This window comes from Phragmites australis, chromosome 7 (assembly GCF_958298935.1).
Source record: "Phragmites australis chromosome 7, lpPhrAust1.1, whole genome shotgun sequence".
In the NCBI taxonomy this organism is placed as follows: Eukaryota; Viridiplantae; Streptophyta; class Magnoliopsida; order Poales; family Poaceae; genus Phragmites; species Phragmites australis.
Window position 1 is genome coordinate 27,676,857 of NC_084927.1, and position 18,270 is coordinate 27,695,126.

Genomic DNA, 18,270 nt, shown 5'->3' on the forward strand with positions numbered 1-18,270 from the left:
GTCCCCGCACTTGTAGATGTGCAGTGTTGGTGGTGGTTGGTGATTGGACGATTCTATCATTTTGGCGGCTCGGGTGGAAACTAAAAATATGACATACTAAATTGAAATATAAAAAATTAATTAATATATAAATTGTAAGGATGATATTTAATTTATTAAAAATATTTTTGATAAACACTTATGGTGTGTTTGGTTGCCCGAATCACTTCTAGCTTGGCCTGGTGGATCATATCCATTGTTTCAGACTGACTCGATATATGTATATATTTCCTCATCTTGAGACGGGAGTGAAACTCAATTCGAGTTTCTCTTCGTAGTCTAGCTTGACGGATGCAGACTCTGTATCTATTTATATAGGTGGATTCACTTGTCAGTATCACAAAATCATCTTCGTACGAGTAACCAATTACAATCTCAACTCTTTTATCTTCTCATGTGACTTCAAATTTAATCAACTAAGCAGAAAACTTAATTCAACCTAACTAGATAGATACAACCAATCAAATAATATTATTTTCAATAAATATGACTCTGCTTAACTTGCTTATACGATGTAACTCTACGAAACCTCGTCCGGGAACGAACACACCTTTAAATATATTAAAAAAACAACACTCACTTCAAATATTATCTAGAGATCATCTTATACAATTTTTTTCCAACATTTCTAGATACAAAGTTATTGGTGATAGTATCAATATCAATCTTATTCAGTATTTTTTCTTGATGTATAAAGTTGTCAAGTTACCGAGTTACCGATTAGTACCCTTAGATTAGTACCCTTACGGTTTACGCTGAGTCGTTGAATCTGATCGACGTTAAATGAAACAAACAGTAGTACTACATAAGAGGAAACGATCTTATCAACTTCTCTACGCATTAGAAGATTGCTAATTTAGGCTATAGCTAACCTGCTAATCTATCGGCGGTCCCTTAAAAATAAAGTATCGGGTCGAATGAGAGAGAGGTTAAAAATGCTCTAAGGCACCGCCCCGCTTGCGCCCTCCAAGACCGGCCCTCATCGGCGACCAAGGTGTGCGTAGGCCTCTGCGTCGTCGTGGCGGGTCATTGGCTCCCATCATGGAGACACGAGTAAATACTGTGGTTGTTATAACATTTGCCATCTGGTAGGACTCCTCTGTCTCTGCTGACCAATCAAGTACAAGCATAGATCAATCAAGAACATAAAAAACGTAAGATACGGTATAGCTCTCTTCTTTATTTTTTCTTTTTTATATTACATTACAAATGATTATATATATATATAGTATATTTGGTACTTTTAGAGTATATACTCCACATCCTCATCTTATTACGGTAGGGAATATCTTATATGATAAATAGTATGTATATGAAGCATGTGAGTATATAAGATCATCTAAATAGTATGTATAGTTTTTTAAAGTGGTTTGGACATATTTTTTTAGTGTATTAAATTTTATATACAAATACAAAAGTATTATAAGTGTATTATCAAAATCTAATAAAATTGATGGACTTCTTTTCTATTTTTTAATGTAGTTCACATTAGAGTATCTTAGACTGAGTATATAAGTATACTCATAGTGATAAATGAGTATATCTAGTTCATTTATATGGTATATCATAGTAGAAAGTATATCCTCCTGTGAGTACAGACTAGTTTTTCTATATATCTCATAACATAAGGAGTGTATTATGTGATAAATAGTATGTACATGAAGCATGTGAGTATATAAGATCATCCAAGTAATATGTATATTTTTTTAGTGGTTTGTATATATTTTTAGTATATTACATTTTATGTATAAATAGGAAGGTATTATCCAAATCTATAAAAATTGATGGACTCCTTTTTAAATTTTTTCATTTAATTTATATTGAAGTATCTTAAAATAAGTATATAAGTATAATCATAATGATAAAGGAGTATATCCAATTTAAAAGTCGGCGCTTGACGCTTGGCGATTGTGGATGAAGCATAGCAAGATATGAAAAATATTTCCTTTTCTCTTCTGAAAAGTAGTTCTGGTCGGTGAAGTATTCGCAAGATATATACATGTCATCTCATGCTTTATTGTTATTGTTAGACAAGGCACGGAGCTCGGAGCTCTTGATACCGAGTCCGGCTCGACCTTCTGATGCCTTCGAGCAAATACATTAGTACTATCTTGAAAATAATATGTATAACATGTAGGATTTTTATATTTATATAATTTTCCCTGTATTTTTAGTTACAAATGATAGTGCTACTTTTCTTAGAGGAGCAAGTAATACTACTGAATGCTTTCTTGCAAAACAAAGGAAAATACTGTCTTTTCGCCAAAAAACGAAACAAAATACTGTCATTTGGGCTTTCTCCCCAGATATGCTGGGCTAGGCCAGACTCCGGTCTAGCATTTGCACAAGGCTCCTGGGCTAGACCTGACCTGGGCTTTACCGACCACCTGCCTGTGCCAACGTGGGAACTTCTTTAATATTTCTTAAATCGAAAATTGTAAAAATAAACATCTGTTTTAAAAAATCACATATTTAGACTCCTATTACTAGTTGGAGGGGCAGGTCTCTCTTCCAACAAACAACAAGTTTTAAACAATAAATATGCCACCATTTCCACAGACTGCAAATATACGATTTTTCAAAACGAACATCAATTTTCAATTTTTTTTAATTTAATAGATATAAAAATAAAAAAATCTCCAACGCGCCTTGCCGCCACTTACCGCCAAACCTAGTATTACCTCTATTTTTAAATAATTGACAATTTTGATTTTGACGTTCATGCTTTGACCATTGGTTTTTTAAAAATACATAAGCAAGTAGTTAAAAGTATACAATATGCTTAATGTACTTTTAGTGGTAAATTTAACGCTAGCATATCAATTTTACTTTACTAAATATTTTATAATGTGTTGTTGATCAAAGTGAAAATTAAAATTGTTAGTTATTTAAAAACGGAGGGAGTACCACCGAGATCCATGTGACCATGTCCATATAAGATGGGAGCAAGTGCATTTATTTAGGAGCCAATAATTAGTGCACGCAAAAACAAAAATTAAATAGACCATGACATTCCACACACGTACCGAATCCAACGGCAGCAAACTCACCACGTCGACTGCAGTCCAGACCGACCCCACGACGACAGAACCAATAATGCGATGATACTCCTCCGTGTATCCTCGTCACCGGTGTTCGGGGAGATCCCTTCCCCAGCCCCCACCGCCTACGAAGCAGCCTCCATTAACACGTCACTGCCACCCCGGCGGTCCGGCCCCACCGCAGACACCGGCCGCCATGGACCACGATCTCAGGGACCGCCTCCTGCTCCCTTCCTCCCGCGCCGTAGCGGCGAACGGGCCCCACCAACGCCGCGTCACGCCTGCATCCGTCGGCGGAGGTGCGGGGGGCGGCGGTGTGGCCATCGACGTCAACGGCCTGAAGCGGCGCGGCTGTGGGCGGCGCTCGTGGGTGCGCGTGGACGCGGCGACGGGCGCCTCGGAGTCGGTCGAGGTCGCCAAGCCGGCGCTGATGCGGCGCCTGGACCTCCCCGCGCGCGACCTCCGCCTCCTCGACCCGCTCTTCGTCTACCCGTCCGCTATCCTCGGCCGCGAGCGCGCCATCGTTTGCAACCTCGAGCGGATACGGTGCATCATCACCGCCGACGAGGCGCTGGTCCTGCGCGACCCCGACTCCGCGGGGGGCGCCGCGGCAGAGGAGGCCGTGCGGAGGTACGTGGACGAGCTGCAGCGCCGCCTCGTGTACCGCGCTGACGACCTGCCGTTCGAGTTCATCGCCCTGGAGGTCGCGCTCGAGGACGCCTGCTCCTTCCTGGACTCGCAGGTGCCACCCTTAACCTCTCTAATGTTTTAATGGTGAAGTATCTGACTTACGTATGATTCTCACGTGTCAGCTATTAGTTTCAGTACTCTTAATTTGTTGTTCATTTGTTTGATTTCCACCGTACGAGATTGCTTACTACCACCAAATATCAATAAAAGTGAAACCGTTCTTCACATATTCTGAATCAATTTGCAGATACCATACTGCGTTTTCAACTTGTGCATTTTCAGTTATTTCTCTTGTTTCAGATAATGATTTGTCGGTTCATTGGAGAAATGAAAATGTTTGCATATTTTGTCAGGCTGTCGAATTAGAAGCTGAAGCTTACCCATTACTAGATGATTTGACAGCAAAAATCAGTACCCTCAACTTGGAACGTGTCCGGCGCCTAAAGAGCAAGCTGGTTGCATTGACAAGGAGAGTCCAGAAGGTAAAAAGATCGACTTAGTTGTGATTTGCATTCATTTGACAGATTTTTTTTCCCAATATTCCGATCCATATTTTCACTTAAGGTCAGAGATGAGACAGAGCAGCTGATGGACGACGATGGTGATATGGCTGAAATGTATCTCACAGAGAAGAAGAGGAGGATGGAAGGATCAGTGTTAGATGACGAGGACCTTCAGGAAATTGGCAATAATAGGTTTGGTTCATCTCTCTCTGCTCCAGTTTCCCCAGTTTCGTCACCCCCTGCACCTCGGAGGCTTGAGAAGGAATTAAGTTTGGCCAGAAGCAGGCATGACAGCTTCAAGAGCTTCAAGAGCTCAGATAGCAATCAGTACAACATAGAAGAACTGGAAATGTTGTTGGAGGCTTACTTTGTGGTCATCGACTACACCCTCAGCAAGTTAACTTCGGTATAAACACTGAATTGTATTTAGTTTGCCTCCCCCCCCCCCCCCCCCCCCTATATTAAGCATTACACTGGTTTAAAGTTCTGCTGCACGTACACATATTTCCAGCTGAAGGAGTATATTGATGATACAGAGGATTTCATCAACATACAACTGGTAATTTCGTTCTCAAAAACGATTGAATTATCATTATTTAGAGTTTAGAAATGAGTCAAGCCCCCAGTGAAATTAGTTTGGTTCTTATCCAAAACTGCAGACTTTAGGGGATATATGTGTATATATGCCACTCCTGTAAGCCAACAGGATATGTTACATGATAATGTGACTTGGGATTGGGCGATTGGCATCCCTGATCCTTAAATTAGGGGAGTTGCATATGCTAATTTTTTAAGTTACCTTGAAATGTTTTTTGTGAGTATAACATGGTAGTACTATTAGGTAATATAATGTGAATTTGAGTATAAACTGCTGGAAATAACATGAGCTTTGGTTGAGCTTAAGTATAGCTCAAACGAGCTTAATGTTGGCATAGATGGGGCTTTAGAATAAGTTGGCTCATATGTCAGAAGCTTATAGAAGGCTGTTAGGTCAAATATTAGCTTACCGGGGCCTTAATATGGAAAAGATCTTCCATCTTGCCTTATTTCTTTTCTATAGAATGTAGATGTTTTTGTGGCTTTTTTTTCTTTCTTTTGCCTACCCCCTTTTTTTGTAGCCATTTTCTTTACAGTATGCACATAAATCTAGTTGGCATAGGTACTGATACTATGTCATGATGGGATACTAGTATCCATTGCAGAATCCAATTCTGATTCTGTGGGATTTCTTTTGCCCACAACACTGTTATCTAGTAAAGAGGAGACAGGGAAAGAATATTTTGAAAAACCATCCAATTCTGATTGGAAAAGCAGATGTGGAACCTGACAATGACTTTGTTCAGAAACATGCTAATCTATGTCTTCTTTTAGGATAACAGTGCGCAGGCTAGCAGCAACTAGTGATGGGCAAGATTTTACGATCATATTCCTTCTACATTATTGCTATAAGTTTTTATAGCTTGGCTAGAAAGATTTGAAGAGATGGTTTTAAATCTCGGACACCAGCAATGTGGAATTTGAGTTACTTTCCATAAACGAGAGAAATGAATGTTCTATAGGGCTATTCTGTTACTACTTGTGTCCCAATCCTGACAAAAAAAGGATGCTTACATGATCATCACAAATGCTGCTGTTGCAGGATAACGTCCGAAACCAACTGATCCAATTCGAGCTGCTCCTGTCCACCGCTACATTTGTGGTGGCCATCTTCGGAGTTGTTTCAGGAGTTTTTGGCATGAACTTTGCGGTCCCTTTGTTCTCGGTGCCACACGCGTTCGAGTGGACCCTCGCCATAACAGGGGTATGCGGCGGCGTCATACTCTTCTGTTTCCTGTGGTACTTCAAGAAGAGGAGGCTTTTCCCCTTGTAGATGTGGATTTTCTCAGGCCAGGTGTTTCTTTTGTTATCCTTCTCTCCTTCCAGCCTTTTTTTTATGCCTCTCATTTGGGTACAGTTTGTAGTATCTGAACATTTTTCGCAAACACACATCTATCTCTCTCACACGCACACCTACACACACCTTCGAAATTGGTTACGGCAATTGTACATGCGTTTTCTCGATTGCACCGTGATAATGCAGCTGTGTACACGTGAGCTTTTCTTTTCAAGCTCACGGTGCTGATCGTGCAGCTTCACCCCTCTGCTGTACACCTTTATTATTGTTTGTATATGCGACAGGTAAGTGTCGTTCTCTCAAAGAAAGTATTTGCATAGCGTGTGTTACTTACACCCGTTCTGACAGCTACACGATGCGCATCAGAGATGGTGTTACAAACCTCCATCTCTAATCACTCACGAAGCTTAACACTCTGTACAATTGCGCTCACAAATGGAGAGTACTCGATCCAAGGATACTAGAGATTCTAGAAGGACATGGAGATTCTAGAAGAAGTGGAGAGGGAGGGTCCAGGAGGAAGGAGAGCTAGAGAGCCAAGGTAGAAGAAGAGTGTCGTCTGTTCTGTTCGTCCTTGTTCAACCCCTTTTCTTTTGGCCGTGTTGCCCCATATGTACTCCTGAGTCGAGCCAGCCCGACGGGCACCAGCCTGTTCCAACCCAGCAGGGGGCAGTCCCTGACAGATGGCAATGCCGATGCGGTCGTCGTAGTGGACTGGTAGTACAGTAGTACACCAGTGCTGCTACTGCGAGTTGCACTTGCACCTGCTTATCCAGCAAATGTAAAATTGTCTCGAACCTGCTCTTTCTTTCTGCTAGTTCCATGGAATACACTGACTGGACCGGCATACAGCACATTCCCATCCAAGCGTTCTGTCAGACCATCTTTAACCAATTTCATTCATGAGTCGTATTTCCTTCCTAAAGAAATTTTCGTTTTCTTCAATATTCTAACAATTTTTCTTCATGATTTTTTTAAAGAAATTCTCAAGATTCTTTTATTCTTTTTAAAAAGAAACTATTGGAGATAAGAAAAAAAATAAAAGAAATAAAAATAGGGAGAAAAATTAGAAAAAATTAGAGATGGCCTCAGGGACCAGCATGCAGTAGCTGTGTCGATTACTGAGTATTTTTTCTGAGAAAGCGATTGTTGAATGAGATTGTCTTACACGTGGAAAAAAATGGTTGGGGGATAAGTCGAACAGAGATACCACAAGCAGACAATTTCCGTTTATAAATGGGTGGTCCTACGCTCCGGCCTACGAGGTCCAGAGCGAGGGAGGCGCCCTCCTTGGTGCAGGAGCACCGGGTGCACCCAACCAGCCTTGGCTGGCCCATCGGGTCAAACTAGACGGTAAAAACTATACTCCGAAGTGGTCCAATCGCTGTTTGGCCCCTAGTCCGGACAGTCTCCAGTATTTACTCAAACTGTAAAACCTTGATACTGTAGTAGTCTTTACATATAAAACACAGTTAATTCTCGTATCACCTCTACTCTTATTTTTAAAATTTAAATAATTTATCTATTTTTATTATCGACTCTTATCCTTTAGTATTCTCACATCTTTACTGACTACAAATATCAGACTCATTTTACTAATAAAAATAAATAAATAATTTAAGAGAAAATTAGCAGATAATTTATTTCTTTTTCGGATCACATATAAAATCAAACTACGGCATACACCCGACGTATTTGTTCAGCAATACTTCTATTACCTATCTATATCTTTATACTTAAGTTTATACTTAATATTACTATACTAATTTTATATTTTTATTATAACGTACAAACACTTATCTACTAATTTTTTTATGTGAAACATATGCTTCGAAATCCAAACACGAAAGATGTAATTTAGAACACCACAATTAAGCAGGAAACTCCATAAAATCCCCACATTCCATCTTACGACAATTAAACGTATGCATTCCAGGTTTGAATATAAGAAAATAGTTTTGCAAAAAAAGAATATAAGAAAACAGTAGCTAAGCAAATCTTACTTTCTATTTGAATACAAGAATTTTATGGCAACACTGCACCGAAACAAACCCCTGAAGTGAGCGGAGCACTAGAGCAGCCCTCGTTCCCCTCTCCGTCTTTTCAGAGTTCAAACCAGCACGACACCGAAGTCACCGAGTAGCTTGCCAAGCCAAATCTACTGCCGAACACCACACCAGTCATCAGGCACCCACCCACTAATACCAGCGGCCGTAAATTTCGACCTGCTGCGGAGGCTCGGCTCCACCACCCTTCTCCCCCTCCTCCTCCTAGGGTTTCGTCTAGGCGCGCCGCGTCGCCATTGCCGTGGGTCGTGTTCCGCCGCTCGCGGAACCCGAATCGAGCCTCTCGGGAGCTGTTTGTACTGATTCCCGCGAGGTTTTGTGACTAGGCCTTCGGATGGGAAGGTTTGGACGTTTGTGGGGTTTGGATCGAGGGCTCTGAGCTGTCTGTCCGCAATGCCGGGGCGGTCGGGCGACGATTGCTAGGGTTTCGCTGGTGGATTTCGCGGGGAGAGCCGGGGGTTGCTTGAAGTGCGGGAGCTGGCTGCAATACGGCGCTTGCGTTGGCCCGAATTCGGTGTTTCCGCAGCAATGACTCGTCGATTTGGTCTCGCTCTGAGGTTGTGAAAGGGGAGGGGTTTTCGGGACGTTTGTGAGAAATCGGGTGTTTTCGGTTGCCTGCAATGTCCGGGGCTAGCGCGAGGGGGCGGCTGTCGCCGGCGGCCGGCGGTGGTGACTCCGAGCCGCGGTCCGCGGGGAGCAGGACGCGTTCGGTGTCTGCTACTCGCGGTCGGAAGCCCTCGCCGAGGCCCGGGAGGGATGTAGCCGCGGCAGCAACAGCGGAGGAGAAGAAGCCGGCTGCTGTGCCCACATTGTTGCCCTCTCTCAGCGCGCCGGCGGGGATGCGTCGGCAGGAGCTGCTGCTGCGCTCGGGTCTGTCTCTTGACGCGTCGTGCTCGTCGGACGCGTCGACGGACTCGTTCTGCAGCCGGGCGTCCACGGGGCGGATTGGCAGGCCGGCGTTTGGAGCTAGGAAGAAGAAGACCGTCTCTCATACTGATTATAAGGCTGTTTCCATGCTGGAAAGGGAGAGTGGATTGGCTTCTCCGATTGATGCCGCTGGTGTGAAGAGGAGGTGCGCTTGGGTGACAGCAAATACTGGTGCGTGCTTCGGGTTTTAGTTGCATTTTTTTAGCATTTGCTTTAATACTAACTTGTCACTGGTCTAGGATAATGGTTTTTAGTGCTGAGTAGTGAGTAGTCAGAGTTACTTGGAAATCATATTAATTTTTTATGGTTGGTGGTGCATTTTTGTCTTCAGTTCTCCTATGGTATTTATATTAAGATTCCAGAATCAAAATGTCACAGAAATCCTGTTTCTGTGTGGTTATGTTGCAATCTATATGTTTTTTACACTGAAGTGGTTCGTTAGCTACCCATCAGGAGGCAGAGGTTTGCTATATGTGCCATTACCCATCTGTAGGTTGTGGATTGGGCTACAGAATTTAGTCATTAGTTTAGTGTTCTAATTTCTTATTTAGTCAGGAATCAGAAAAATTACCTCAAATATATCCAAAATGGGATTTGATTATGTTATGCACCACAAGTTGGAAGAACCATTTTGACTTGTTTGCCCACTTGGCCAATTGTACATATTGAAGCTGAACTAGACAGGTCTGGATTTCCTTATGAGAGTGGCTCCAACAGTGTAGTTCATTGCTAAGTACTTGGTGCTAATTTAATGCTAATTAATCTGTCACTTATCCATCCCTCAAAAGAGATAGTTCAAACTGAAATCAAATGCAGGGGCTTGCTAAATTTGAAGATATGACCATATATGTATGAATGCATATGGGACTCCTGAGCACATTTTATGACCATCAATGGTCACCATTTATCATCTGTTTGTCTTAATTGCCTGAGCAAGGTGCAACTTTTTAATTTCCTATTATGTTCTATGTGCTGAATACTTTTTTAATCGTAATCACTTACAAGTGCAGATCCCTGTTATGCTGCATTTCATGATGAAGAGTGGGGAGTTCCCGTTCATGATGACAAGTATGCTGTTATGATCTTTCTTTTTTCCTCATAAAAGCATAAACTATTTTTCAAATGTTCTGTATCAATTGCAGAAAGTTGTTTGAGTTGCTGGTGCTCTCCGGCGCATTAGCTGAACTAACATGGCCAGCAATTCTGAACAAAAGACCTATATTCAGGTATCTGTTTGCATTTTCTGATTTGCCTGAACCTTACTATTGGCATTTGGCAATCCTAGTAACACCTTCAAGTATGCCTCACAGGGAAGTTTTCATGGATTTTGACCCTTTATTGGTCTCGAAATTAAGTGAGAAGAAGATTATTGCTCCTGGAAGTCCTAGCAGCTCCCTGTTATCTGAACAGAAACTCCGGGGAGTTATTGAAAATGCACGCCAAATACTCAAGGTCAGCCCTTCACACTCTTAAATTATTTTTTGGCATGATGACATCTAGTCTAGTCTCTGTTTTGTGTTAAGAATGACAAAGTGGAATGGCTCTTGAAAAACAATCACATGTAAAGTCTCTGAAGATTTTGTAAATCCTTCTTAAAACAATACCATCTTTTTCTGTGTTTTAGTGACTCGCCAATTTCCTGCACGTTTATATTGATAAAGCGCTACATATGCCTTTTAGCCCAAGTAATTCTTGAACAATACCTTTTCTTTTCTGAATTAAGTGCTTATCATTGCAGATTGTAGGGGAGTTTGGATCATTTGATAAATATTGTTGGAGCTTTGTGAACCACAAACCTATTTTGAGCAGATTCAGGTATCCTCGTCAAGTGTCTGCCAAGACATCTAAAGCAGATGCCATAAGCAAAGATCTGGTTCGAAGGGGTTTCCGCAGCGTTGGTCCAACAGTGGTCTATACCTTTATGCAAGTCTCTGGCATGACCAACGACCACCTTATCTCCTGTTACCGGTTTGCTGAATGCGCAGCTGCCGCCACTGGTGCTAAACCTACTGATGAGAGAGAAGCAAATTCAAGCGGTAGCAACCATGCAACGGAACAGAAGATGAATGGGACGAATGGACTGGCTGCTGATCTAGAACTCTCCAGATCTATAGATGAGCTCAGCATTTCATAGCGATTAGGAGGGACGCTGAGGTGAGGTGTTAGCATTGTGTATTTTGTGTGCTGTAGTGTAGTTGTGATTCGACGTTCTTTCTATAGTTTACCACTCGTCAATGTAGGGTAGAACAATCTTAGTCTTCAGCATGTCAAGACGATTGAACGACAGCGTGTAATGATGTATATTCTTTGTGATGCGAGTGCACCTGTTTTCCAAAATTTTACTTGAGCTGGCATGTCGGTCCACCGCGTCAAATGGCTCAGCTGGGAATGTTGTTACTTGACCTGTGTAGCACGAACATGAAATGCCATATGTTTTTGTTCTATACTTGGACCTCTACGCGTGCGAATACAAACATGTAAAAGCACTCAGAGTACGCTGGAATGTCGTGGGAAAACCGCATTCAGAGTACGGAATTGTGCACAAGACAATCTGGTATCTTAACAGGACACGAATCAGATTTCGTACATGTACAGTTCACTGGCGCTATGGACGCGTGACAGTCCATACAAGCACTCGGTACTAGTTGCCAGCAACTAGCAACATAGGGGATCTTTGGAAGGAACGCATGATGATAAAACACAGAAATAGAAAAAAACACAAGAATTACATAGGATTAGAAGTGCAAAACAGAGGATTCCTGCATGAATGATCGTTAAAATTTGAGGGATGTTGATCCTCTTGTTAAAATTCCTCCAAAATTTATATGGAATTAACCATTTCATAGGAATCTCATAAGGTTTGTAGGAACCCAATCATTTGTTCTAATGGGTTTCGTAAGAAATTTTTCTATACGATTTAAATCTTCCAAAATTTCTTTCTCTTTCCTTTTGCCCAAAGGAGGCTATACAATTAGGGCCACTTTGGTAGAGATCTGTATTCTTTCATAAACATTTTAGATTCGAATTTTTCCGAAAAATGATTATTTGGTGTGAATCAAATTACTTTTAGAAAATGTTTGGCTAGATTTGTTTGACATGGGGAAGCCTATACGTTAAGGGTGAGAATCACTGCAAACCACCTTTTGAGGCGATTCTCAATCCTAGGCCAAAACGCCGAATCACCTGATCTGATTCTCAGGCCCCGTTTGGTTGCAAGAAACGTTTCAGATTCTCTGGTGATTCTCTAGAATCTCTGCCAAACGCACTAAAACGTGAAACGTTTCACCTTGAATCACCTGAAACGTTTCTCATTTTTAACACTACGAGGAGAATCACCCAAAATGGTGTTTCACCCGTTTCTAGAATCACTCAGTTCATTTTTCTTCAAGAATCCGAATCCAGAATCCCTGCCAAACGTTTTCAGAAAATTGAGGGTGATTCACCGGAGAAACGTTTCTAGGAAGAATCTGAAACCGAAACGTTTCTAGAAGAATCTGGAGCCCTGCCAAACGAATCACCTGCGGATCAGCGCGTTTGGTACGGATTCAGCTGATTCGGTTGAGAATCGGATTGGATTCTCCCATCCAAACGCCCCCTTAATTTCTCAGCGTCGACAATGACGTCTCCTGTCGTAATTATCATCTTCTTCGTTAGAGTCACCTCTCACGAAATCGTGGATTGTTCTCCTGTGAATGAAATTGTTGAGCAAATACATGCTTGGCGAAAGCCTCGTCAAGAAAACATATGTGAGTAGGGATGCAAATGTGTATAGAATCTCACAGGAATGCTTCATGCTTCGCAGATGTGACAAAATGGCAGTTGCTGTTATGATTTTTTTGGAAACAGGCAGGAGCTATGCTGATGCATTAAGTAAGAGAGAAAGGAGTACACATGCTACCCATAGAGAAATAACTAGAACGACTCATAGCCTGAAAGACGCGACTGGGAAAAGAGTGCGGGAGGAAAACAAAACAAAACAAAAAACACTAAGCAGCCACAAAATTGGCTCCCCTTTTTTTTTCTTGCATCAAACGTGGTGTGCTTGTGAAAGCTGAACCAAGCAAAGCATAATCAAGCTGATGCGTGTTCAATGGTGCGCTCATGGTTCAGCCGTGGCCGGCGCGGTGCTGCAGCAGCAAGCGCTCCGGCGAGTCGGCGGGGCCCGAATCGAGCTGCGAGACAAACTGCAACTCCTCGGACACAGAAACAAAACGTCAAAACTATCAAAACCAAGCCTTCTAGCTAGTACATCGATCACAGGCCCTGCATGCTGAACCCAACTCGACCTGCAGCATCAAAACACCTCCTGCGCCACCTGCCAAAGCAGCTTGGTCGTCCCACGGCGAAGCAGAACTTCTTTTACTTGATTCTGATTTTTCATGGTATGCTTGCAGTGTTTTCGATAAAAACATGGCGATCCATCGACCGGAGAAACCCAAAAACATGGCGAGTTCTCGATAGGAGGAAGGAACGAGAAGGATTGGAGAAGAGAAACTCCCAGTCATCTACCGTCCATATGAAATTTCTACTTTTTGGTTCTCATAGTCATAGCACCGTTTTCTATTTGAGTCTGAAACTTCGTGTGGCGTTTCTCAATCGCGCGACCCATCTCTGTGATTTGTTTCAGAATTTGATTGGGGAACAAAGCAAAATATGAGGTCGGGGTGGTCGTTATCTGAAACACCGACCACACCGCAACTTTATTTCTCTTTTTCAGTTTCCCCTGAACAGGTCACTGTTGAGCCTAAAATTTTGCGTGCTGTTGATGCATTTCAGTACCCATCTCTGTGAAATTTTTCAGAATTTTTCGTCGCGATTTAGGCTGCGAACAAAATGGAATAAGAGGTCAGGGGTTGAACGGTATCCTCGAGCAGCCAACGCGCAGCCCTTCTCCTCGTCTCACTGCCTCCGGGGCCCACGCGTGTTTCCTCCGACAGCAAGTACGCGCGGATTGGTCGGTGTTAGTGCTGGCCGAGACAACGAAGCCAGTCAGCACCGGATCTCGTGGAGCCATGGCCTCGTGGGTCACCGGGCCACCGGAGGCGGCGGGGAACTTTGTCGCCGGCCGTTCTCCTGCTTTGCAGTATTGGCCGGCCAATGGGCGTGTTTCTTGACGCTGCTTTTGCTTCGCATCATTTTGCATGTGCATGTGAAAAATCGATGGATCAACAATAAGCACGCCAGTTCTGGAACACATATGCAGATAAATCAAGTGGCAGCACTTCAACTCGATTCTTATCTTTCATCAAACCAAGATGGAATGCTGATTCCGTTCGGGGAAAATGATGAAATGCCGATACGGCTTTCCCAACTCCCAAGCACGATCGCACTTGTTCGCAGAGGACCCTTGAACAGCAAGTTTTTTACAAGAGGAACAAGGACTACGACACAGGAGTGCACGCTCGTACCTGCTGCTCGAGGAGCACCGCGACGAGCAGCAGGGCTCGGATGAAGGCCATTCAAGCTATGTTCGCTGGCCACGGCTCTAGCTATCACCGTCCCATCCGCTAATAGTGGCGATGCAGGATCCAACTCCGGTGGGAGTCGCCCCAAGAAGAAGACAAAGGGGCGTGAATCCTACTTCGGCAACAACAGCGGCGGGCGGCGTCTCGACCAACTCCGGCGGCGGCGATGGCGGTTCCTCTAGGAACGCGCCGCGCCAGGCTCCTTCAACACCTGGCACACGAACGACAATCTTCTTCAATCCAAGGGTCGGAATGGTGCAGGCTTGGCCCAGTGGCAGGCTCCCGATGTAACGATCATCTTACTTTTATATTTTTTAATATTAATATTTAAATAAATAGATTTTTGATAGAAATATTTATACGAATAGACGCATATCGTCTTTTCAGATGGCAATTAGGATCACATGATGACACGGGTAACTTTTACCGCCTTCTGAGAGGGCAGTTAGGCCCCATACTCCCCTTACCGTATTATGAGAGGACGGTTAGCATCCGTGCCAAGCCTATTCCTCGTGCCCGCCCCTCACCGCCTCTAAGAAGTGCGTCTTTAGGTATATAGAGGTCACAGAGCTTACCGTTCGCTGCCATTCCTCTGTGGTGAAACAGGAACATTGGGTCATGGTCTGCCATTTCGACAGAACTTTGTTTAGGTTCTTCTCCTTGAACACATCATCACCTTTTACCTGGGTCACTGGACTATGAGTAGTCAGCAGTGTGTGGTCACATCGGTCTAAAAAGGTGACTGCGAGCAGTTTTGTCAGTATGAAAAGATGACAGCGAGGGGTCACAACTCCCTGAAAAGGTGGCAGCGAGAGGTGACTTTACTCTGAGAAGCTGGTAGAGTGATGTCACATGGGATTAAGAAATGCATTAAAAATATGGTAAGTAATAATGTGTGGACTTGTAATATATAGAAAATAGATGTGCGGTCACATTGCTCATAAAAAGCAGTTTCGTTAATCTGAAAAGGCACTAGCGTGTGGTCACATGTAGTACATAAAAAATAGACACATCCGAAATATATAAGACTAGTTTGCGAATCGAACATGCATCATGAAACAAACATCTAAGTTACGAAAGCAAAGATAAAATCCTACTACTGCCTCCCCCGTTGTCGTCAGTTGTTCCCACTATCATGGTTCTGTCCCTGCTGCCGCTGGTTCGCCCTCACGTGGCCCCTAGAGTAGGTCAGGTTGTTCGGTAGAACAACCTGCCTAGTAAGCCTCATAGCAATCAAGATAGTCGAGGCCTCATCTTGGGTCTACTGCGTCAGTAGTGGAGAAACGGGCAACTGGAACCGCGTGACGACGTCGTAGTCCGGTGTGTCTCAAAGAAGTCCCTAAAGAGGTCAAATGGGGTGTCTGACCTAGGCTCATCCTCGTGACTCGAGTAAGACGACTACGATGGTGCCACTGTCATCCATGCTAATCACAAGAGGAGCATGTGAACGGATGAATGCATTAGATATGATATATGTGGAAATGAATGTATTAGTAAAAATGCAATGTTGTACCTGTATGGTATGCAGAGGCAGCTATAGATGGCCAGGCCTGGGTGCCGAAGCAGGGTGCGAACGGTGGAGGTGCAGATGAAGACGTCTCAGCTTCATCATCGTAGTAACCTGCAAAAGGATGATTACATTAGATATACTATTGAATATGTTGAATGCGACAGTATATTGGCGCTCATTACCTGAGTGGCCTACAAACGGTGAAGGTGTCGACACTGGCCATGGTATAGGTGTCAGCGCTGATAAGTGTGTAGGCACACCTAATATAATTTTTGAAATTAATGCATCAGTAACAAAAGGATATCGCTAAACGTTATGCGTATGAAAAATGCGTACCTGTTGTTACCAGCCCTAGAGGCTGTGGACGAGGTGGAGATGTGGATGCCAGTTTCGGTGGAGGTCATTGCACATCAGACCTCCTGGACGACTCTGCGCGGACCCCATTGCGTGGACCCCACTGGACTCTGCGTGGTGTGTACTTCATCTTCTCTTTGTCTACCACGTACATTCGCACGGGACCTGAATTACTTGTAAACGTGTCAACAATGTCGTAGCCATAACACTCATGATTCTATGTCTTTAGTATCTGATACTTCATAAAGTAGCATGAAACATATTATCGGGACAGCATATTAGACTTTCCACATGCAGCTATAACGTGTGTACATGACCTGTATACCAATTGTAGCTTCTGGCACGTACAAATGCATGTTCCATTCCTAAGTACACTTGCACATGACGCTCATGTCTTCCACCCCTATGACCCTTATCTCGGCATAAGACACTGAACATGTGCTCCGCAGTTCTCTCTTGATTTGTACGGTATATGTGCCTTATTTGTGGCCTTCTTCATGTAGTCACATAGTATCGATCCATACAACATACAGTTATCTGTCATTATCTTTGAAGTAGCTACGTAGCAATCAATGAAATATATTCAAGTTTTATGCAAAATGCCTTCAACAATTCCAACAAGTGGGAGCGACCTCATACCTTGCATAACCCAGTTGTAGATCTCAATAAGATTTGTTGTCATTATCCCAGACCTTGCCCCTCTAGTGTCGTACATCAATGCTTATTTCTCTTGTGGTTCATTTTGTATCCACTGCGAAAAATTCCTAATAGTTGATCCTAACCTCCTTACTATCTAGGGAGTATCTATTGGGATGAGTCCAAGAGCAACCGGCTCATCTCCAATGTCTGCTACCTCAGTTGTTTGCTTCGTGGTTAGTTCATCTAGTCTTGCCCATAGTGCGCTGAACTTTCTCTGCTAGTTTTAGCTGCACAATTCCTTGAAAAAATTCATCATGTTCTTGTTTTTGAATTGTTTATAAAAGTTTACACCCATATACCTCATGCACCATATACTCTTCAAGTCGGGCCACTTTGCTCTTACACACCATGGAACACTACCGTATTGCATATCTAGCAAAGCCTGCAACAGTTCTACATGTCTATTATAAATCAAACATACATCAGACCGGTCTAGAACAATAGCATGCTTGACCCGCTCAACTGCTCAAGGAACCAATACCAACAGTCCCTATTCTCGCTCTTCACGAAGGCAAACCCCTGTATCATGACTTGATTGTTCCCGTCTACCCCAATTGCAGATAATACCTATCATTTATACTTTCCAGTGAGGAACATCCCGTCTAAGCAAATGATAGGTCCATAGTGCCTAAACGCCTTGATGGTTGCTGCAAATGCAAAGAAAGCACGCCGTGATACTCGCTTTCCAGGCTTCTCACTCAAGGGGTAATGCTTCATGTTAAAGTAACTTACAGGGTTTCTCGCACATATTGTGGCCAATTGACGTGGTAAGTTGTCATATAAATCTTCGTATGTCCCTAACCTCCTCTCAATAGCCTTCTATTTCGTCCTCTATGCCTTGGTGTAGTTTATTGTGTACTGTAATCTTTCCTCAATAGCACGGATTATTGAATGTGGCTCATACTTTAGGTTGTCCATAATCCGTCCATAGAAAATATTGGCAACAAAAGGAGATGATAGGTTCCTATGTGATAACTCTATTTTCTCAATGTGACAATTATGCTCCATAACTATTGAGCACTCCCAGTGGTCAACCTATTTCCCTTTGAATATGTGCACCCGTCATGGACAATCAAACACCA

General features: G+C 43.1%; 2 protein-coding genes across 5 annotated transcripts; both read left to right on the forward strand.

Moving 5' to 3' along the window:
• Window positions 1–3,140: 3,140 nt before the first annotated feature.
• LOC133924522 (magnesium transporter MRS2-C-like) lies at window positions 3,141–10,355 on the forward strand. Of its 4 annotated transcripts, XR_009910818.1 has the most exons (7): window positions 3,141–3,822; window positions 4,124–4,252; window positions 4,335–4,679; window positions 4,785–4,832; window positions 5,913–6,164; window positions 10,171–10,228; window positions 10,303–10,355. XR_009910818.1 is itself a non-coding variant. In XM_062370099.1 (6 exons), exons 1-5 carry the CDS (start codon window positions 3,277–3,279, stop codon window positions 6,141–6,143), a joined length of 1,299 nt encoding a protein of 432 aa, XP_062226083.1. In that variant the 5' UTR covers window positions 3,141–3,276; the 3' UTR covers window positions 6,144–6,164; window positions 6,354–7,722. The 4 variants fall into 4 exon arrangements, 3 of the variants coding, with proteins under 3 accessions (XP_062226083.1, XP_062226084.1, XP_062226082.1); XM_062370099.1 differs by lacking the exons at window positions 10,171–10,228; window positions 10,303–10,355 and adding an exon at window positions 6,354–7,722; XM_062370098.1 differs by lacking the exons at window positions 10,171–10,228; window positions 10,303–10,355 and having other exon boundaries at window positions 3,143–3,822; window positions 5,913–6,346.
• Window positions 7,960–11,524, forward strand: LOC133924523 (uncharacterized). Its single transcript, XM_062370102.1, has 5 exons — window positions 7,960–9,331; window positions 10,171–10,228; window positions 10,303–10,386; window positions 10,471–10,612; window positions 10,899–11,524. The coding sequence occupies exons 1-5, from the start codon at window positions 8,854–8,856 to the stop codon at window positions 11,292–11,294; spliced, it is 1,158 nt and encodes a 385-aa protein (XP_062226086.1). The 5' UTR covers window positions 7,960–8,853; the 3' UTR covers window positions 11,295–11,524.
• Window positions 11,525–18,270: the final 6,746 nt, after the last annotated feature.